A 23,875-nucleotide genomic window follows, 5' to 3' on the forward strand; every position below is an offset into this window, starting at 1 on the left:
GTCCAGTGGATTTTGATTTTTATTTTATTTTTTGGGCGCTGTTGTCGTGCGTTACCTGTGCTGCTCCACAGCCTGTCCAGTGGATTTTTATTTAGCGCTGTTGTCGTGCGTTACCTGTGCTGCTCCACAGCCTGTCTAGTGGATTTTTATTTTGTTTTAGCACTGTTGTCGTGCGTTGCCTGTGCTGCTCCACAGCCTGTCCAGTGGATTTTTATTTTTATTTTATTTTATTTTTTAGCACTGTTGTTGTGCGTTACCTGTGTTGCTCCACAGCCTGTCCAGTGGATTTTTATTTTTATTTTATTTTTTAGCACTGTTGTCGTGCGTTACCTGTGCTGCTCCACAGCCTGTCTAGTGGATTTTTATTTTATTTTAGCACTGTTGTCGTGCGTTACCTGTGCTGCTCCACAGCCTGTCTAGTGGATTTTTATTTTGTTTTAGCACTGTTGTCGTGCGTTGCCTGTGCTGCTCCACAGCCTTTCCAGTGGATTTTGATTTTATTTTTTTTGGCACTGTTGTCGTGTGTTACCTGTGCTGCTCCACAGCCTGTCTAGTGGATTTTTATTTTATTTTTTACCACTGTTGTCGTGTGTTACCTGTGCTGCTCCGCAGCCTGTCCAGTGGATTTTTATTTTATTATTTTATTTATTTATTTATTTATTTATTTTTTTTAGCACTGTTGTCGTGCGTTACCTGTGCTGCTCCACAGCCTGTCCAGTGGATTTTTATTTTATTTTTTAGCACTGTTGTCGTGCGTTACCTGTGCTGCTCCACAGCCTGTCCAGTGGATTTTGATTTTTATTTTATTTTTTTGGGCGCTGTTGTCGTGCGTTACCTGTGCTGCTCCACAGCCTGTCTAGTGGATTTTTATTTTGTTTTAGCACTGTTGTCGTGCGTTGCCTGTGCTGCTCCACAGCCTGTCCAGTGGATTTTTATTTTTATTTTATTTTTTAGCACTGTTGTTGTGCGTTACCTGTGCTGCTCCACAGCCTGTCCAGTGGATTTTTATTTTGTTTTAGCACTGTTGTTGTGCGTTACCTGTGCTGCTCCACAGCCTGTCTAGTGGATTTTTATTTTGTTTTAGCACTGTTGTCGTGCGTTACCTGTGCTGCTCCACAGCCTGTCTAGTGGATTTTTATTTTGTTTTAGCACTGTTGTTGTGCATTACCTGTGCTGCTCCACAGCCTGTCTAGTGGATTTTTATTTTGTTTTAGCACTGTTGTTGTGCGTTACCTGTGCTGCTCCACAGCCTGTCTAGTGGATTTCTATTTTGTTTTAGCACTGTTGTCGTGCGTTACCTGTGCTGCTCCACAGCCTGTCTAGTGGATTTTTATTTTGTTTTAGCACTGTTGTCGTGCATTGCCTGTGCTGCTCCACAGCCTGTCCAGTGGATTTTTATTTTTATTTTATTTTATTTTTTAGCACTGTTGTTGTGCGTTACCTGTGCTGCTCCACAGCCTGTCTAGTGGATTTTTATTTTATTTTAGCACTGTTGTCGTGCGTTACCTGTGCTGCTCCACAGCCTGTCTAGTGGATTTTTATTTTGTTTTAGCACTGTTGTCGTGCGTTGCCTGTGCTGCTCCACAGCCTGTCCAGTGGATTTTTATTTTTATTTTATTTTTTAGCACTGTTGTTGTGCGTTACCTGTGCTGCTCCACAGCCTGTCTAGTGGATTTTTATTTTATTTTAGCACTGTTGTCGTGCGTTACCTGTGCTGCTCCACAGCCTGTCTAGTGTCGGATTCCCTGTTTGGGAATCCGCTAGCTTAGCGTAGCTACTAGCTCTTAGCTGTTTTAGCATGGCGGCTTCTCCTGTCTCTCCCGTACTTTTCTGCTCTGGGTGTGAAATGTTTAGTTATTCCTCGGCCTCTTTTAGCAGTAACGGTACATGTAATAAGTGCAGCTTATTCGTAGCTTTGGAGGCCAGGCTGGGCGAATTGGAGGCTCGGCTCCGCACCGTGGAAAATTCTACAGCTAGCCAGGCCCCTGTAGTCGGTGCGGACCAAGGTAGCTTAGCCGCCGTTAGTTCCCCCCTGGCAGACCCCGTGCAGTCGGGAAGGCAGGCTGACTGGGTGACTGTGAGGAGGAAGCGTAGCCCTAAACAGAAGCCCCGTGTACACCGTCAACCCATTCACATCTCTAACCGTTTTTCCCCACTCGACGATACACTCGCCGAGGATCAAACTCTGGTTATTGGCGACTCTGTTTTGAGAAATGTGAAGTTAGCAACACCAGCAACCATTGTCAATTGTCTTCCGGGGGCCAGAGCAGGCGACATCGAAGGACATTTGAAATTGCTGGCTAAGGCTAAGCGTAAATTTGGTAAGATTGTAATTCACGTCGGCAGTAATGACACTCGGTTACGCCAATCGGAGGTCACTAAAATTAACATTGAATCGGTGTGTAACTTTGCAAAAACAATGTCGGACTCTGTTGTTTTCTCTGGGCCCCTCCCCAATCAGACCGGGAGTGACATGTTTAGCCGCATGTTCTCCTTGAATTGCTGGCTGTGTGAGTGGTGTCCAAAAAATGAGGTGGGCTTCATTGATAATTGGCAAAGCTTCTGGGGAAAACCTGGTCTTGTTAGGAGAGACGGCATCCATCCCACTTTAGAGGGAGCAGCTCTCATTTCTAGAAATCTGGCCAATTTTTTGGGATCCTCCAAACTGTGACTGTCTAGCGTTGGGACCAGGAGGCAGAGCTGTGGTCTTATACACCTCTCTGCAGCTTCTCTCCCCCTGCCATCCCCCTATTACCCCATCCCCGTAGAGACGGTGCCTGCTCCCAGACCACCAATAACTAGCAAAAATCTATTTAAGCATAAAAATTCAAAAAGAAAAAATAATATAGCACCTTCAATTGCACCACAGACTAAAACAGTTAAATGTGGTCTATTAAACATTAGGTCTCTTTCTTCTAAGTCCCTGTTGGTAAATGATATAATAATTGATCAACGTATTGATTTATTCTGCCTAACAGAAACTTGGTTACAGCAGGATGAATATGTTAGTTTAAATGAGTCAACACCCCCGAGTCACACTAACTGTCAGAATGCTCGTAGCACGGGCCGGGGCGGAGGATTAGCAGCAATCTTCCATTCCAGCTTATTAATTAATCAAAAACCTAGACAGAGCTTTAATTCATTTGAAAGCTTGTATCTTAGTCTTGTCCATCAAAATTGGAAGTCCCAAAAACCAGTTTTATTTGTTATTATCTATCGTCCACCTGGTCGTTACTGTGAGTTTCTCTGTGAATTTTCAGACCTTTTGTCTGACTTAGTGCTTAGCTCAGATAAGATAATTATAGTGGGCGATTTTAACATCCACACAGATGCTGAGAATGACAGCCTCAACACTGCATTTAATCTATTATTAGACTCTATCGGCTTTGCTCAAAAAGTAAATGAGTCCACCCACCACTTTAATCATATTTTAGATCTTGTTCTGACTTATGGTATGGAAATAGAAGACTTAACAGTATTCCCTGAAAACTCCCTTTTGTCTGATCATTTTTTAATAACATTTACATTTACCCTGATGGACTACCCTGCAGTGGGGAATAAGTTTCATTACACTAGAAGTCTTTCAGAAAGCGCTGTAACTAGGTTTAAGGATATGATTCCTTCTTTATGTTCTCTAATGTCATATACCAACACAGAGCAGAGTAGCTACCTAAACTCTGTAAGGGAGTTAGAGTATCTTGTCAATAGTTTTACATCCTCATTGAAGACAACTTTGGATGCTGTAGCTCCTCTGAAAAAGAGAGCTTTAAATCAGAAGTGTCTGACTCCGTGGTATAACTCACAAACTCGTAGCTTAAAGCAGATAACCCGTAAGTTGGAGAGGAAATGGCGTCTCACTAATTTAGAAGATCTTCACTTAGCCTGGAAAAAGAGTTTGTTGCTCTATAAGAAAGCCCTTCGTGAAGCTAGGACATCTTTCTACTCATCACTAATTGAAGAAAATAAGAACAACCCCAGGTTTCTTTTCAGCACTGTAGCCAGGCTGACAAAGAGTCAGAGCTCTATTGAGCTGAGTATTCCATTAACTTTAACTAGTAATGACTTCATGACTTTCTTTGCTAACAAAATTTTAACTATTACAGAAAAAATTACTCATAACCATCCCAAAGACATATCGTTATCTTTGGCTGCTTTCAGTGATGCCGGTATTTGGTTAGACTCTTTCTCTCCGATTGTTCTGTCTGAGTTATTTTCATTAGTTACTTCATCCAAACCATCAACATGTTTATTAGACCCCATTCCTACCAGGCTGCTCAAGGAAGCCCTACCATTATTTAATGCTTCGATCTTAAATATGATCAATCTATCTTTGTTAGTTGGCTATGTACCACAGGCTTTAAGGTGGCAGTAATTAAACCATTACTTAAAAAGCCGTCACTTGACCCAGCTATCTTAGCTAATTATAGGCCAATCTCCAACCTTCCTTTTCTCTCAAAAATTCTTGAAAGGGTAGTTGTAAAACAGCTAACTGATCATCTGCAGAGGAATGGTCTATTTGAAGAGTTTCAGTCAGGTTTTAGAATTCATCATAGTACAGAAACAGCATTAGTGAAGGTTACAAATGATCTTCTTATGGCCTCGGACAGTGGACTCATCTCTGTGCTTGTTCTGTTAGACCTCAGTGCTGCTTTTGATACTGTTGACCATAAAATTTTATTACAGAGATTAGAGCATGCCATAGGTATTAAAGGCACTGCGCTGCGGTGGTTTGAATCATATTTGTCTAATAGATTACAATTTGTTCATGTAAATGGGGAATCTTCTTCACAGACTAAAGTTAATTATGGAGTTCCACAAGGTTCTGTGCTAGGACCAATTTTATTCACTTTATACATGCTTCCCTTAGGCAGTATTATTAGACGGTATTGCTTAAATTTTCATTGTTACGCAGATGATACCCAGCTTTATCTATCCATGAAGCCAGAGGACACACACCAATTAGCTAAACTGCAGGATTGTCTTACAGACATAAGGACATGGATGACCTCTAATTTCCTGCTTTTAAACTCAGATAAAACTGAAGTTATTGTACTTGGCCCCACAAATCTTAGAAACATGGTGTCTAACCAGATCCTTACTCTGGATGGCATTACCCTGACCTCTAGTAATACTGTGAGAAATCTTGGAGTCATTTTTGATCAGGATATGTCATTCAAAGCGCATATTAAACAAATATGTAGGACTGCTTTTTTGCATTTACGCAATATCTCTAAAATCAGAAAGGTCTTGTCTCAGAGTGATGCTGAAAAACTAATTCATGCATTTATTTCCTCTAGGCTGGACTATTGTAATTCATTATTATCAGGTTGTCCTAAAAGTTCCCTAAAAAGCCTTCAGTTAATTCAAAATGCTGCAGCTAGAGTACTGACGGGGACTAGAAGGAGAGAGCATATCTCACCCATATTGGCCTCTCTTCATTGGCTTCCTGTTAATTCTAGAATAGAATTTAAAATTCTTCTTCTTACTTATAAGGTTTTGAATAATCAGGTCCCATCTTATCTTAGGGACCTCGTAGTACCATATCACCCCAATAGAGCGCTTCGCTCTCAGACTGCAGGCTTACTTGTAGTTCCTAGGGTTTGTAAGAGTAGAATGGGAGGCAGAGCCTTCAGCTTTCAGGCTCCTCTCCTGTGGAACCAGCTCCCAATTCAGATCAGGGAGACAGACACCCTCTCTACTTTTAAGATTAGGCTTAAAACTTTCCTTTTTGCTAAAGCTTATAGTTAGGGCTGGATCAGGTGACCCTGAACCATCCCTTAGTTATGCTGCTATAGACGTAGACTGCTGGGGGGTTCCCATGATGCACTGTTTCTTTCTCTTTTTGCTCTGTATGCACCACTCTGCATTTAATCATTAGTGATCGATCTCTGCTCCCCTCCACAGCATGTCTTTTTCCTGGTTCTCTCCCTCAGCCCCAACCAGTCCCAGCAGAAGACTGCCCCTCCCTGAGCCTGGTTCTGCTGGAGGTTTCTTCCTGTTAAAAGGGAGTTTTTCCTTCCCACTGTAGCCAAGTGCTTGCTCACAGGGGGTCGTTTTGACCGTTGGGGTTTTACATAATTATTGTATGGCCTTGCCTTACAATATAAAGCGCCTTGGGGCAACTGTTTGTTGTGATTTGGCGCTATATTAAAAAAAAAATTGATTGATTGATATAGCTTCAGTTAAGTTCACATAACTTTTTTGGATAAAGATTTTGTATTAATTCTTTCGATTATATATTATAAGTATTATAAGATTATAAGTGATAAGTATTTTGTTCAGCTAGAAACAATATTTTTATTGTGTTATAAGAAAGTTGGGATTTTTTGGCATCTATGTCAGTAAAATGTAACTCAGTACTTGAACCATGTCCTATGGGGATGTTCAGGGCAGAGCCCTCATCATGTCCAGCAAGTTTGAAGGCTCTACGATGACATTTGTGGACATGACAGCTGTTCTAAGTTAAACGTGTGCTCCGAAACGCTCGCCAAAGTTTGATGAACCCTAGCAGCCACGCCTTTTGACCTACAGAAATTCTTTTGATAACTTTTGATCAGCATGGGGTCATGATTATGTGTACCAAATTTGAAGACCACTGGATGAAATCCCTAGGACGAGTTCGTTCAAATGTAAGTCATGGAAATGGCCAAAAAATGGCAAAAATTACCTCAAATTCAAAACTCAAAATCAAAATGGATGACTTCCTGTCGACATTTCATCATGACGTTAAGAGACTTTTTTGTGCGTCCCAGCATGGTATATATGTGTACCAAATTTCGTGAGGCTATGACAAAAAAAAAAAAAAACAATGCAGAGGGTTTTTTGAAAATTTCGAGGGGGCTCTATTTCGCCATTTTGCTGTGAGCATGTGCGCGATCCCCAAAATATCGAATTTTGGATCCGGCTGGACACCTTTGCAAAGTTTGGTGAGTTTTTGAGCATGGGAAAGGGCTGAAATTGCGGCTTGAAAAGTGTCAAGAATAATAATAAACAGCACAATTACAATAGGGTTCTCACAGGACTTTGTCTTACTCGGGCCCGAGTAACAACAGCTACTTTTAATATATGTTTACGACGCTACGTGTGCTTCGACTGGCTGATTTCCGGTCTGATATTTTCCCATATCAGACCATTACCATGACAATCAATCCAGACCGCATATCAAATTCATTACAAACTAGAACACTAAAAAGGCGATTAGAAAAACCAAGTTGGACATGAAAATACTCCATAAATATATAACAGCATAACAAAAAAAAAAAAAACCACATAGATTGAAAGCTTACAGCTAACCACCAGACCATTTGTTAGCAACTTCTTCACGAAGGTGAAGAAAGTGAACTGGTCTGACTACGAACCCAAAACCATCAGCAGCTTTCATATTCGGGCGATACCGTAAGTTTGCGTGAATTATAAACCTTGCTTGCTTGGTTAATAATCCCTTAATATAGGGCTTTCCCAGGAATCAAAGGCACTAAAGAAATACTAAGAAAATAAAATGCAAATAATATAAACTACACTTTAATATAAAGTACACAGTAACAATGCCAAATTACAGAGCTGGTAATACAAAAAAAAAAAAAAAGTGTAACTGTGGTGCAATTTCTGGAAGTTCTTTTGACAGGTGTAATTTATACTCCAAAACTATGTAGGTTTCTTTGGGGTTTTAGATTGACAGAACAATCAACATTTTATAAAGAGACACTACAAATGATAAGCCATAATGGCAGGTGCTGTGGGCTGCAGCCAATAGCTTTGATGGTTTTAAGTGGTGTGCGGTGTGACATCCACGAATATGAGAGGATATGTGCCACAGCTGACTGAGGAGTTTGAGAAACAACTTTTTAGAAAGTTCATTTTGCACCACTGGAATGTAGAACTGACCTACCTGAATATTAAGTTAATACCAAAAAGTGTAAACATGACAACCGTGTAGCCAGCTATTCCTGTGGCGTAGCTGATCTTGTAGAGAAGAAGAAACCATTTATACACCAACCTACAGCAGCCAAAGAAAGGGAACAAAACCCAAACATGGGATCAGTAGTTCAATCACTGTTCATTAAAGACAGGAATCTTAATTAACAGGCTCCTGGTAACAGAGCACCTTTTTTTTTTTTTTTACCTTGGTGTGGTGCAGGCCAGCGGCTTGCGAGTGGCACGGTAAGAGACGTACGCTGTGATGACAGAGAAGATAAACCACGTGGTCAGGAACCTCCACCAGTGAAGTTTGGTCGTAAAGTAGAGAGGAACTACCCACATCTGGAACAGAGTCACCAGCTACAAGACAGCAGAGGGTACGATTAGGATCACTCCAGTACCCCAGTAGGCAATGATTTCAAGAATTACAAGTTACAGGCAGCAGGCCTGCACAGGTCTGTACTGGTTCCGCATCCAGCACACTACAGAACCACCTTGGGCCCCAGATGGCACTGAGGCAGACAACTGGGCCCCCACCTCTGGAAAATAATTGTTGCAGTCAATGTGGGCATCCCCTCGACATTTCCCATTTCTGGGGCCATCAACACTGAGCCGACTGTGTGCTGGATCATGAACAAAGACACACGCCACATGCCCAAAATGTTGTCGTTGACATTTCCTCATTATGTTAGTGGTACACCTCACGCAAGTCTCCCCAAGTAACCAATTGTTCGACAAAGGCATTCCAGTGTACCCAAAGATCCTTTTCGTATACACTGGAAAGGACCTTTGTAAACCAAAACGAAGAACAACTATCAATATGTGTTGCAATTTCAAAATACACAAATTATGCAATTATTGAGTGTGGTGGCCAAATGGATAGTGTGTAGCAGAAGGTTCATGGTTCAAGACCACTCATGCCCATTGGGTGGGCATCCGGTGTAAAATTTGTGCCAAATCCATATGCAGCTCTGCATTGGATCTGCTTCGTGACCTGAAGTAAAAAAGAGAAAAGACTTCAGAACTTACTTTTACAATGCAATTATTGCAAGGTTTGTAAAAACTCAAGATCATTTGGGCTCCACTTCCAGTACCCTCTTGATTCCAATGTATTTCATTTTTAGAAATAATTGGAAACTAGGATCTCTCAACGCAACTGCAAATAGTGAGTCAAGCACTCAGAGACTGAATGCTAACATTGTTTTAATATTTCCAAGATTGTAAAATAAGGAAACTTTTCCTTTATGCCAACAAAAGCTCAGGTCTTTATTTAAATGTTGTATATCCCAACTTCAGGATTAATGTTTACTTTTCTCATCGCTGAGATTCATTTAGCATTTTGCAAGTGTCTCTCAATCCATGAAAGAAACTTAAAAAAAACAAGAGTGGCAGCAACATACAGCTAACCAATAAACACAACAGACTGGTGTAGCCGCTGTTCTTGAGGAGCTACACAGTGTTCAACACACTTCCCATGTTCAAGCAAAATGACACGGTTATTACATATTACAACCTTTAGTACATGCGTGATCAACTTTGTACCAGGAGGGTCCATCTGTGTGCTGAATGTTGTTTCAACTGAACCCTTCAGCAGGTGATTAAAATGCGGAGTTACAGTCCAATTAGAGGGTGAAACTCATTAGAATTGCCTACTACGGTGATCAGTTGGAACACAAATCAGCAGACTGTTACCCCCTTGTAGAACTTTGTTGCTCATCTCTATATAGAAGAATCAGTTTCATATTTTAGGTTGCACACAAGAGGGAGCAAAAGAACTGATATTTATAAATAAATTGCTCTCTAGAGACAAAAATAGACAACACTCAACATAAGCATTGATATCCCAAAATGAAAACATGCTAAATATTGTAATAGCCTATTTGTATCGTGCTAAATATTGAAATAGCCTATTTGTATTATTAAATACAATTAATGTGTGTTAATCACATATGATGACTATAGTCCTCTGTAGCTCTGATATTTTGTAGACTTCAGTCAACAGTAAAAATGTGGCTATTGCAGCACAGTTCGCACAAATTGGAAATAACAGAATTCCATTTAGGAATCACTTCACAACATTTTTAACTCTAAAACACAACATACATGCACAGCTTGCTCACATAATTAATGTCATACTTACGTTGTATGATTTGGGATGCCTCTGTTTCCACTGCACGAGAACTAGCTGGGCAATGACCAGGGTGACAATCAGGATCAGCACCATCTCAGCGTGCATGGCCTCATGGCCTTTGTGTTTGGCGTGCATTTTAGCATGCTCCACTCTGTGCAGAAAAAGCCACAAACACAATGTGTAGCTTTATACAAGTTCAGGACAAAGATGCTTTTAAAGTTGCAGTATTCAACTTTGCACGTGTCTAAAAACAAGAAGGAACAACAGTCTGAAGCACATGTTTGATACTTAGATACTGTGGACATTTACATCAGTTAACTGCACACTGAAACTGACTGAACTTTATACTAAACAGTAAAATTTCCAAACAGCCAAAAGATTTAATCAAGGTAACTCCAGGTTTCTCTCAACAGACCTGTCTGATGACAAAGTTCCATAAATAAATATAAACTAGTGTGTTGCTCGTGGGGATCTACGAGCTCTAGATTGGGTAGTGTTTATAAAATAGGGAGCTGACATTTTAAAAAGGGTGGTAATAAATTAAGCAAAGCTTGTATAATGAGTTGGAATGACAATTGAGTCTAGAATGTTTTTAGAACATTAGACCTCAACAGTTTTTAGAAGAGGAACTCAATCTTTTTATTTCCTATTAATTATGTAATTTTTAAAAGTTAATTTACTGTCTTAATGTATTTATAAATTGTTTAGGCTCTTGTTATCATGTACACACTATTAGTAAATGGCTGAGATGCTCTGCGCGCTCTGATTGGCTGATTACCGGTCTGATGTTTTCCCATATCAGACCGGTTTCCATGACAATCGGTCCGCAACGCATATTTTCTTTACACACCAGGAAGCTAAAATATGATTAGAAAAACAAAGTCGGACATGAACGTACTCCATAAATATCTAAATAACATCTGAAAAAACACAGATTGAAAGCTTACCAGCTAACGATAGGACCACCTGTTAGCAAGTTCTTCACGGAGGTAAAGAAAGTGAACGGTGTGGGGCTCATTCGCCCCGCACCGTCAGCAGCACATTTGGGCAATACTGTAAGTTTGCATGTTTATATGTATAACAGTCATATAATAAACAAATTATTAACCTTGCTTGCTCGGTCTGTACAGGGATATCAGACCTCTGTGTTTTTCGCACGGACCTCGCTGCGCTTGACCGTACTTACACCTCGGTCTGATATTTTCCCGTACAGAACTCTTAGTGCTGCAGACAACAGAATATTTACAGAGGAATCCTTCAAATGGTGATACAAGCACCAAATTTGGCAAAAGTACACCTTTGATATTAGTCTTTTGAAGAAACCGACGGGCCACTTGAATTTTCAATACGCGGCCATGTAGGGGTCAATTGAAGAATTGCATAGGGGTCAAAATATAAAAATGCTGCAGTCATATTGAAAATTATACCGCATTATTTGTCTGAATGTCAAGATTCCAAAAAGGTATAGTTTGGACTATCTATGACTGAATTCTATAGAGTTATGGGGTTAAAACAACAAGAATGGTGACAAAGTTCAGTTTCAGTTTGTACAGGGGTCAAAAGTTAGAGTTGCTCCAATTTTGTTCAAAGGTGATGCAAATTATTTGTTGAGTTAATAGGGTTTCAAAAAGGAATAGTTTGCACCATGTATCATGCTTAGTTATCACGTTACAGGGTAACATATGTCACATGTCATAGAATTCAATGGACGTCAACACTATTGGACCTTTACATTAGAGACCAAGTATTCAACACAGTCAAAACTATTCCCTTTATTAATCCAAGTAGCTCAATCAACAATTTGCACCATTTTTTACTAAAATTAGACCAACTTTAACTTTTGACCCCTGTACAAACTGACCTTTGTCACCATTCTTATGGTTTTTACCACATAACACTGAGTCATAGATCGTCCAAACTATACCTTTTTGGAATCTTTATGATCAGACAAATAATGTGGTAAAGTTTTCAATATGATTGGAGCATTTTTATATTTTAACCCCTGTGTAATTCTTCAATTGACCTACGTGGCCGCCTACTGAAAATTTAAGTGGCCCAATGTTTTTTTCAAAAGAGCAATGTCTAAGGAGAATTTGGTGCTTGTATCACCATGTGAAGTATTGTTTCGTTTATTTGCTGCACTATCTTTCTCGGTTAATAATTCTTTATTATCATCAATATTTTTATTTTACTATTACTTTTATTTTGTCATTTGATTTTTAAATGGACCACAATGAAAATATGTTAGATGAAATAAGAAAGTTGACACTTTCTTGTGTCATCCATGCATTTTTAACGTATTTACAATTATATTATGTACTTATATTCTTCTTTGTCTTTCGGCTGTTCCCGTTAGGGGTCGCCACAGCAGATCAATCGTTTACATCTCACCCTGTCCTCTGTATCTTCCTCTGTCACACCAACCACCTGCATGTCATCCTTCAACACATCCATAAACCTCCTCTTTGGCCTCCCTCTTCTTCTCCTGCCTGGTGGCTCCATGCTCAGCATCCTTCTCCCTATATACGCTGGGTCCCTCCTTTGTACATGTCCAAACCATCTCAATCGCGCCTCTCTGACTTTGTCTCCAAACCGTCCCACCTGAGCTGTCCCTCTGATATGTTCATTCCTAATCTTGTCCATTCTTATCACTCCCAAAGAGAATCTCAACATCTTCAGCTCTGCCACCTCCAGCTCTGCCTCCTGTCTTTTGTTAGTGCCACTGTCTCTAAGCCGTACAACATAGCTGGTCTCACTACTGTCTTGTAAACTTTCCCCTTCACTCTTGCTGATATTCTTCGGTCGTAAATCACTCCTGCCACCTTTCTCCACCCACTCCACCCTGCCTGCACTCTCTTCTTCACCTCTTTACCACACTCTCCATTACTTTGAACAGTTGACCCCAAATATTTAAACTCATCTACTTTCACCACTTCTACTCCTTGTAACTGCACTATTCCACTGGGCTCCCTCCCATTCACATGTGTGTGAATGGGAGGGAGCCCATTCACGTGTCTTCGTCAGTAGAAGTCTTGCTTCTACTGACTTTCATTCCCCTTCTCTCCAAAGCATATCTCCACCTCTCCAGACTAGACTCAACTTGCTCTCTACTCTCACTACAGATCACAATGTCATCTGCAAACATCATAGTCCATGGGGAGTCCTGTCTGATCTCATCTGTCAACCTGTCCATCACCACTGCAAACAAGAAAGGACTCAGAGCTGATCCTTGGTGTAATCCCACCTCCACCTTGAATGAGTCTGTCATTCCGACCGCACATCTCACCGCTGTCACACTATTCTTGTACATGTCCTGCACTACCCTAACATACTTCTCTGCCACGCCAGACTTCCTCATACAATACCACAGCTCTTCTCTTGACACCCTATCATAAGCTTTTTCTAAGTCCACAAACACACAATGTAACTCTTTCTGGCCTTCTCTGTACTTCTCCAACAGTATTCTCAGAGCAAACATTGCATCTGTAGTGCTCTCTCAGCATGAAACCATATTGCTGCTCACAGATCTTCACTTGTTTTCTAAGCCTAGCTTCTACTACTCTTTCCCATAACTTCATGCTGTGGCTGATCAACTTTATGCCTCTGTAGTTAATGCAGCTCTGCACATCACCCTTGTTCTTGAAAATAGGAACCAGCACACTTCGTCTCCACTCCTCAGGCATCCTCTCACTTTCCAAGATTTTATTAAACAATCTGGTTAGAAACTCTACTGCCATCTCTCCTAGACATTTCCATGCCTCCACTGGAATGTCATCTGGACCAACTGCCTCTCCACTCTTCATCCTCTTCATAGCAGCCCTCACTTCTTCCTTACTAATCTCTTGTACTTCCTGATTTACTCTCACCACATCATCCAGCCTTTTCTCTCGCTCATTTTCTTTATTCATCAGCTCTTCAAAATATTCCCGCCACCTTCTCAGCACACACTCCTCACTTGTCAGCACATTACCATGTGCATCTTTTACCACCCTAACCTGCTGCACATCCTTTCCAGCTCTGTCCCTTTGTCTGGCCAATCGGTACAAGTCCTTTTCTCCTCCTTTACTATTCAACTTCTTGTACAGCTCGCAATATGCCTTTTCCTTCGCTTTTGCCACTTCTCTTTTTGCCTTACACTGCATCTCCTTGTACTCCCGTCTACTTTCTTCATCTCTACGACTATCCCAAAACTTTTTCGCCAACCTCTTTCTCCTTATGCTTTCCTGGACCTCTTCATTCCACCACCAAGTCTCTTTGTCTTCCTTCCACTGTCCAGATGTCATACCCAGTACTGTCCTAGCTGTCTCCCTCACCACATCTGCAGTACTTTTCCAGTTGTCCAAAACTGCTTCCCCTCCAACTAGTGCTTCTCTCACCTGCTCGCTAAATTTCATACAGTCTTCCTCCTTCAGCTTCCACCATCTGATCCTTTGTTGAGCTTTCACTCTCTTCTTCTTCACCTCTAAATTCATCCTACAAACATCCTATGCTGTCTAACAATACTCTCTCCTGCCACCACCTTACAGTCTCTGATTTCTTTTAGCTTGCATCTCCTATAAAGAATGTAGTCCACCTGTGTGCACCTTCCTCCACTCTTATATGTTACCCTGTGCTCCTCCCTTTTCTTAAAGTATGTATTCACCACAGCCATTTCCATCCTTTTTGCAAAATCAACTACCATCTGTCCTTCCCCATTCCTATCCTTGATAACATATCTACCCATTACTTCTTCATCACCTCTGTTCCCTTCACCAACATGGCCATTGAAGTCCGCTCCTATCACCACTCTTTCATGCTTGGGCACACTCTCCATCACCTCATCTAACACACTCCAGAGATCTTCTTTCTCCTTCATCTCACAACCTACCTGTGGGGCATATGCACTGATAATATTCATCATCACCCCTTCAATTTCCAACTTCACACATCATCCTGTCAGACACTCACTTAACCTTATATTAAACTTACAAAATAAAATCACACACGCAGGCTTTTAATATAAAAATGATTTACGCACCCTGCTGGAATAGTGTGTGCATTGTGTGATCGAAGCCACACACACACACACGCGCGCCACTTGGCTATTATAATATAGATATAAAAGTGACAGAGTCTAGCTTTCCATTCCATTTACAGTTTCAGCCTTTTCATCATTTCTATAGCTGGCCAAATGTGCACAAACGCAGCGGTCAGGGAAAACTGAATTTTGTCCTGACAGAAGATAATGTACACCATTTAAGTAAACCTTTCTCAGATACCAACCTCCATTTCTCTTCTGGTGACAGCTTGGACATGTCAACCTAAAAGAAAAAAAGGAAGAGAAAATATCTGTTCAGTGCAATTTAGCATTGTACACTGTGTCCTTATTTTAATACAATAACACTAATAACTTTGACGATTTCCCTGATGGACCTGACTGCAGTTTGTCGTCATAACAGACGTGAGCAGGCAAATGCTAACACCGGATGGTTTCCTGCTGCTGTTGATGAACTCTACAACCCCTGGCAAAAATTATGGCATCACCGGCCTCAGAGGATGTTCATTCAGTTGTTTAATTTTGTAGAAAAAAAGCAGATCACAGACATGACACAAAACTAAAGTCATTTCAAATGGCAACTTTCTGGCTTTAAGAAACACTATAAGAAATCAAGAAAAAAAGATTGTGGCAGTCAGTAACGGTTACTTTTTTAGACCAAGCAGAGGAAAAACATATGGAATCACTCAATTCTGAGGAAAAAATTATGGAATCACCCTGTAAATTTTCATCCCCCAAATTAACACCTGCATCAAATCAGATCTGCTCATTGACATTGACCCTATGCCATGACATTGACCCTATGTGTCTTTTTGCAAGGAATGTTTTTGCAGTTTTTGCTCTATGGCAAGATGCATTATCATCTTGAAAAATGATTTCATCATCCCCAAACATTGTCCAAAATATCAACATAAACTTGTGCATTTACTGATGATGTAATGACAGCCATCTCCCCAGTGCCTTTACCTGACATGCAGCCCCATATCATCAATTACTGTGGAAATTTGCATGTTCTCTTCAGGCAGTCATCTTTATAAATCTCATTGGAAAGGCACCAAACAAAAGTTCCAGCATCATCACCTTGCCCAATGCAGATTTGAGATTCATCACTGAATATGACTTTCATCCAGTCATCCACAGTCCACGATTGCTTTTCCTTAGCCCATTGTAACCTTGTTTTTTTCTGTTTAGGTGTTAATGATGCCTTTCGTTTAGCTTTTCTGTATGTAAATCCCATTTCCTTTAGGCGGTTTCTTACAGTTCGGTCACAGACGTTGACTCCAGTTTCCTCCCATTCGTTCCTCATTTGTTTTGTTGTACATTTTTCGATTTTTGAGACATATTGCTTTAAGTTTTCTGTCTTGACGCTTTGTCTTCCTTGGTCTACCAGTATGTTTGCCTTTAACAACCTTCCCATGTTGTTTGTATTTGGTCCAGAGTTTAGACACAGCTGACTGTGAACAACCAACATCTTTTGCAACATTGCGTGATGATTTACTCTCTTTTAAGAGTTTGATAATCCTCTCCTTTGTTTCAATTGACATCTCTCGTGTTGGAGCCATGATTCATGTCAGTCCACTTGGTGCAACAGCTCTCCAAGGTGTGTTCACTCCTTTTTAGATGCAGACTAACGAGCAGATCTGATATGATGCAGGTGTTAGTTTTGGGGATGAAAATTTACAGGGTGATTCCATAATTTTTTCCTCAGAATTGAGTGATTCCATATTTCTTTCCTCTGCTTGGTCTAAAAAAGTAACCGTTACTGACTGCCACAATCTTTTTTTCTTGATTTCTTATAGTGTTTCTTAAAGCCAGAAAGTTGCCATTTGAAATGACTTTAGTTTTGTGTCATGTCTGTGATCTGCTTTTTTTCTACAAAATTAAACAACTGAATGAACATCCTCCGAGGCCGGTGATTCCATAATTTTTCCAGGGGTTGTATATGAAGGCGGTGTGTTGCACTGAGTGAGGCAAATGGTGGTCACACCAGATACTGACTGGTTTTCTGACCCCCCCCTCCCACCAGACTCCCCCAGCAAAACTGCACATTTCAGAGTGGCCTTTAATTGTGGCCAGACTAAGGCACATCTGTGCAATAATCATGCTGTCTAATCAGTATCTTGATATGCCACACCCGTGAGGTGGGATCACTTATCTCAGTGAAGAAGTGCTCACTAACACAGATTTAGACAGATTTTTGAACAATATTTGAGAGAAATAGATCTTTTGTGTATATAGAAAATGTTTTAGATCTTTACGTTCATGTCATGAAAAATGGGAGCAAAAACAAAAGTGGCAAAAACAAAAGTGTTGCATTTAGTATGCTTAAGCCCAACCATACAGCACCTTATCACCACTTGGAGGTGCATTCACAAGCATAATACATGAATGATGCACAATAAGAAGATTTTAGAAACATTTACTTTTGCATGTTCAGGAATACACAGTGCATTAGTATTAAAGCTGGTCGAAAGACAAAACACAGGTATTACATCTGGATTTAACAAGTACGTGATCAGCAGAATGCCTCCCATGCTGATGGACCTGTTTTGTTTTCATGGTTTGGATGAAATTAAAGCCTGATTAAAACAGAGAACTCCCAAGTGTGTTTCTTCCATAAACATTCTGAAAAGTGCAGACAGATGAAAAAATAAAGAGAAAAAAAAAGCCTGAACAAATGAGAGGAGAAACATAATGAATAGAGGCGTCACGGTACACAGAAGTCACCCTTTGGTTCACAATTGTGGTTAGGTGTCACAGTTCAGTGACAAGTTCGATTTCAGTATCTTTAATCTGTGAGCAGCAGATTAGCCACTTTAGCACTGTGAGATAACATGTAAATGTGAAATTTCTTTTTTCATTAAGCATTTATGAACTGATTACATCTCTTGTCATTAACGTTGAGATGAATTTACAGTGCAGTGCGTTAAGTGGATTGTTTGTTTTGGCGAAACACTGCACCAGTCTCCCATCAATATTTTGCCACTTTAAGTCTGTGTTTTGTGCAAAAGATGGCATCTCATAAAACCTCACTCTGTACAGATTTTAAATCCTTCTACGCAGTGTCACTATTTGGCAGTCATCTCACACTTGAAATTTTACACTAATTTATATAAAATGTTAACTTTTGTCATAAATTGGTGGCATTTTCCATCTAAACTCAAATGTAGTCTGATCTCATCCAGCAAAAGTGATTCAACAACAACAACTACTGTGGGATAAGAATAAGATTAACCTTATTATCCTTAAGGAAATTTTATTTTGCCAGAGTACTGAACAGTAATCAGTGAACATTTTTTCTACAATAGGTACAACACATTTAAATGACTCAAGACCTTTTCACAAGATGTTTGCCAATATTGGACATAACTGACCAACTGAATAACTCTGTTCATTATGTATTCATCCTGCAGAATGGGGAAGAATTATAGAGTCCGACTGCCACAGGTAGGAAAGACCTCCTGTGGCGTTTGTGGTGCACCTAGGTGGTCTCAGTCTATCGCTAAAGGTGCTCTGATGAGTTAATCTGCTATTACTACCTTCTCGGTTTGAAACACTGGGAAATACTGATGTCTCTTTAAAATGAGGATGGTATTAACATATTATTAGTATGGCAACACCGCGCAGGCATCTCTAGTCGTTGGGATTGTTCAGACGGAAAGCCCAGTCTGAGGAGCTGGATGTTGCTGTCTTTCTGCAGGAGCAGTTGAGCCATTCCATTGCCTGGAATGACGAGATTTATACACCAAGCTGACCTGAAATGAATCACTGCACATTAAATTGACGAGTCTGACCCCTTTGAAAAGTGACCAAGTTACATGTATTTGTACTGAGTTTGGCGATGTGTTCACCGACAAGACCCGCCCCTAGAGGTTAAATGCCCTGATGACCAACCTCAAGAATACGGGATGTTTCATGGATACAAATTCATGCATTTGAAATGCATCCAAACTGGTTAGATAGTGACTAAGATAACTGTGCGGCACCTTCTAATGCTGCGTTTACACATAATGATGACGAGTGATGAATGCCATGAAGTATATATTCTTGGCCGCTGATCATGAATGTGGTGATTTGGTGCAGAGGAGTCAGGTGCCCTCAGAAACTGTCGCTACCTGTTAAAACGCGTTAGGATTAATGGCACGTGTCACTAGCAAATTATTACGAGCCATTACGCACAGTCAAGAATACTGTCCTGTGCAACAGCGCATCATTATGTTCTGTCACAATCTGTCAGGAATGTTATAAATTTGGCAAATTGTCTCCACACACCCCACATATTCTTCCTACCGCCAGCTGCTGAACAATTCAGATCGCTCCAGATTGCTCCTCAAAATCCAGATTAATCCGCAGCAGAACTTTGTGATTGCAGGCTTAGTTGGACTCTGTGCCATGGAGTGCCGCAGAAAGGAGGAGGAAGAGAAGGAGACGTACAGAGCCAGATGTCCAGCTGCACACGGCTCTCCTCCGGCTCAGATTCGTTCACCCAAACATCAAGCACAACAGCAGGTGGAACACCTGCAGGAGCGCGCATTGGAACGAGACTTTTAGCTGACTTGGCGTTACTGTCCTTCTTTGGCATATTGCAGCAATAAAACTGAATACAGTGCACACGTGTGAGAAGTGATTCGTCGTGGCACACAGTGAAATGTGATGCAGTGTTACACTTTGTGTCAAAAGTTGGCAGTTTCCATGTCAATTCGTAACAACACGTGACAGTATGGGCTCCAAGAACCATCACAGGAACAACTACGAATGCTGTCACGCTCTATTAATGATCACCACTAATCAACACGGATCAACACGCTCAGTTGCGAACTCCACAACATGAGGCAAAATGAGGGTAGAGCGTGACATTCGTGGAAGATTTTTTGACAGCCAAAAACATGCTCCGCAAATATGTCATGCACCTACACGCACTGTTAAGAACCCTATTCAAATGCGTTAAGTCATGTTAAGAATGTCAGGAATGTGCCAAGAATGACGCAAATATGACATTCGTAACGCGTCCTGCCTATGTGTAAACGGAGCATTAAAATCCTATCTTGTTTAATCCACTGGGCTTCCGTATGTACAACCCCTGGCAATAATTATGGAATCACCGGCCTCAGAGGATGTTCATTCAGTTGTTTAATTTTGTAGAAAAAAAGCAGATCACAGACATGACACAAAACTAAAGTCATTTCAAATGGCAACTTTCTGGCTTTAAGAAACACTATAAGAAATCAGGAAAAGAAATTGTGGCAGTCAGTAATGGTTACTTTTTTAGACCAAGCAGAGGGAAAAAAATATGGACTCACTCAATTCTGAGGAATAAATTATGGAATCACCCTGTAAATTTTCATCCCCAAAACTAACACCTGCATCAAATCAGATCTGCTCGTTAGTCTGCATCTAAAAAGGAGTGATCAAACCTTGGAGAGCTGTTGCACCAAGTGGACTGACATGAATCATGGCTCCAACACGAGAGATGTCAATTGAAACAAAGGAGAGGATTATCAAACTCTTAAAAGAGGGTAAATCATCACGCAATGTTGCAAAAGATGTTGGTTGTTCACAGTCAGCTGTGTCTAAACTCTGGACCAAATACAAACAACATGGGAAGGTTGTTAAAGGCAAACATACTGGTAGACCAAGGAAGACATCAAAGCGTCAAGACAGAAAACTTAAAGCAATATGTCTCAAAAATCGAAAAATGTACAACAAAACAAATGAGGAACAAATGGGAAGAAATTGGAGTCAACGTCTGTGACCGAACTGTAAGAAACCGCCTAAAGCAGATGTGATTTACATACAGAAAAGCTAAACGAAAGCCATCATTAACACCTAAACAGAAAAAAACAAGGTTGCAATGGGCTAAGGAAAAGCAATTGTGGACTGTGGATGACTGGATGAAAGTCATATTCAGTGATGAATCTCGAATCTGCATTGGGCAAGGTGATGATGCTGGAACTTTTGTTTGGTGCCGTTCCAATGAGATTTATAAAGATGACTGCCTGAAGAGAACATGTAAATTTCCACAGTCATTGATGATATGGGGCTGCATGTCAGGTAAAGGCACTGGGGAGATGGCTGTCATTACATCATCAATAAATGCACAAGTTTATGTTGATATTTTGGACACTTTTCTTATCCCATCAATTGAAAGGATGTTTGGGGATGATTAAATCATTTTTCAAGATGATAATGCATCTTGCCATAGAGCAAAAACTGTGAAAACATTCCTTGCAAAAAGACACATAGGGTCAATGTCATGGCCTGCAAATAGTCCGGATCTTAATCCAATTGAAAATCTTTGGTGGAAGTTGAAGAAAATGGTCCATGACAAGGCTCCAACCTGCAAAGCTGATCTGGCAACAGCAATCAGAGAAAGTTGGAGCCAGATTGATGAAGAGTACTGTTTGTCACTCATTAAGTCCATGCCTCAGAGACTGCAAGCTGTTATAAAAGCCAGAGGTGGTGCAACAAAATACTAGTGATGTGTTGGAGCGTTCTTTTGTTTTTCATGATTCCATAATTTTTTCCTCAGAATTGAGTGATTCCATATTTTTTTTCCCTCTGCTTGGTCTAAAAAAGTAACCGTTACTGACTGCCACAATTTTTTTTCCTGATTTCTTATAGTGTTTCTTAAAGCCAGAAAGTTGTCATTTGAAATGACTTTAGTTTTGTGTCATGTCTGTGATCTGCTTTTTTTCTACAAAATTAAACAACTGAATGAACATCCTCCGAGGCCGGTGATTCCATAAATTTTGCCAGGGGTTGTATGAATGGTTGTTGAATGAAATGGTTACATTTCTAGCACTACAGGCTGAAAACCAAAACATGACCGGTAACCTGGTCAGTGGAAAAAGCTCTTTTTAGAAAGATTAGATAGAACTTTATTAACTTTATTTTTACATTGCTAACATGTAAACAGCTGCAGAATTTCTAGGCAGCCAGCTAACTAGTTTAGCGGGCGCAACATTACGCTTCCTGGAGTCGTTTAAAGTTCAGTTTAGTATTTTGGACTCCAAGCCTCTGCTCGGCTCAACAGAAGCTAGCTGCTAACATTTAGCTAAACCACTGGCTCGTTAGCCAACACACTAAGAATAGTTTTCGATATAACAGCGAGCAAAACACCACATCCCCTTTTGTATGATATGTCTCAGTTTAGCGTAATACTCTCACCCGATTCGGTTCCTCATTATGCCCCAGTCCATGATCGTGCTCCACAACACCAACTTCCACCTCAAACATCCCAGCCATCTTTGGAGTGCTGCTTTACCTTTCCGGAGCCATTAGCATTACTAGCTATTCAACGCAGATCATTTCCGCTCTTGTTTTTTGCCCCTTCAAAATAAAGTTAAAATTCGAGTTATTGTAAAGCTACAGTATTACTATTCATTCTTATTATTACAATATTAATTTGACAGTTAGTAGCACCATGTTCACAAAACTTATCATTGGGGCACCTGTATGAAATCCTGTTTCTGCCAGAAAATAAATGAAAAATAAATTTTGATACATACACTTTGGGTGTAAAACAGAAGTGGCCTCTGTGTGTGTGCGTGCATGCATGTGTATGGTTTCAATTATGCCGAAACCACGGAGCATTGATATTTGCCCGTTTGGTATGCTTATGTATTTTGGGTCAAGGATGAATGCTGCGAAAACGAAAAGTTGATAGGACAATTATTTTTTGAGAAATTAGCGATTTTAGCTAACCAGTAAACAACTGACATTGTGCTGCAATGCACCATAGGATTTGGGGGTTTTAAATGTTGTTATTGTGGTTCATGTTAGTGTAACAGTGTTGTTAGAGTTACTGACTTAGATGTTTTTTGTTCTTCAATTGGTTTAGTCGGTTTAGTTAAGTCTCATATTGCTGTCCCTTACCAAAAAATAGTACTGACAAGTATATAAAAAGTAAACTGTAAGTATACTTGAAACATACTTGCATGTACTACTTTTTGGTAAAGGGTCATAGTAGCATATGACTGAAATGTGTACTGCATTTGATATCTTCTGCCACGTCACTGTTTGTGTCTAAAAATAGAAGCACCTGCTTATGGCAGAATGCAGAAAAGACAAGAACCTCTCTGTGTGTGCGTGTGTATAACTACAATCACAGACACCTGAGGACAGCTGACATTTGCCGTTCGATATTTGGGTCAAGGATTAACACTGCCGAAACAGAACGCTGATAGGACTAATATTTTTGGAGAAGCCACAGATATTAGTTAATTACATTCTAATTACATTCTGGACTAACACGCCATTCTAGCAGGGAGCGGTAAATCATCTTTATATTAAAAGTGTAAGTGTGTCTGTGTGTGATTTTATTTAGTAAGTTCATTGTAAGTACATAATATAATTGTAAATACATTAAAAATACAGGGATGACACAAGAAAGTGAAAACACCTATTTCCATCATGGTCCATTAAAAAAAAATCAAATGACAAATTAGAAGTAAAAATAAAATTATAATAATAATGATGATGATGATGATGATAATAATAGTGTGTATATAATAGCAAGAACTTAAACAATTTATGACTACATTAAAACAGTACATTAACATTTAAAAACTTACATAATTAACAGAAAAAAATCAAATCAAATCAAATCAATTTTATTTATATAGCGCCAAATCACAACAAACAGTTGCCCCAAGGTGCTTTATATTGTAAGGCAAGGCCATACAATAATTACGTAAAAACCCCAACGGTCAAAACGACCCCCTGTGAGCAAGCACTTGGCAACAGTGGGAAGGAAAAACTCCCTTTTAACAGGAAGAAACCTCCAGCAGAAC

General features: G+C 40.1%; 1 protein-coding gene across 1 annotated transcript in view; it reads right to left on the reverse strand.

The window, feature by feature from the left end:
* rnf121 (ring finger protein 121) overlaps positions 1-22,360 on the reverse strand; it is a 48,730-nt gene extending 26,370 nt beyond the window's left edge. Inside the window, exons 1-5 of the mRNA XM_034178653.1 lie at positions 22,251-22,360; positions 15,311-15,348; positions 10,058-10,199; positions 8,123-8,277; positions 7,889-7,996 (exon numbers count right to left, since the gene is read on the reverse strand). Of these exons, the coding sequence (XP_034034544.1) occupies positions 7,889-7,996; positions 8,123-8,277; positions 10,058-10,199; positions 15,311-15,348; positions 22,251-22,328 (521 nt within the window). The 5' untranslated portion in view covers positions 22,329-22,360. The remainder of the gene's footprint in view (positions 1-7,888; positions 7,997-8,122; positions 8,278-10,057; positions 10,200-15,310; positions 15,349-22,250) is intronic.
* Positions 22,361-23,875: the final 1,515 nt, after the last annotated feature.

Source organism: Thalassophryne amazonica, chromosome 9 (assembly GCF_902500255.1).
Source record: "Thalassophryne amazonica chromosome 9, fThaAma1.1, whole genome shotgun sequence".
NCBI lineage: Eukaryota > Metazoa > Chordata > Actinopteri > Batrachoidiformes > Batrachoididae > Thalassophryne > Thalassophryne amazonica.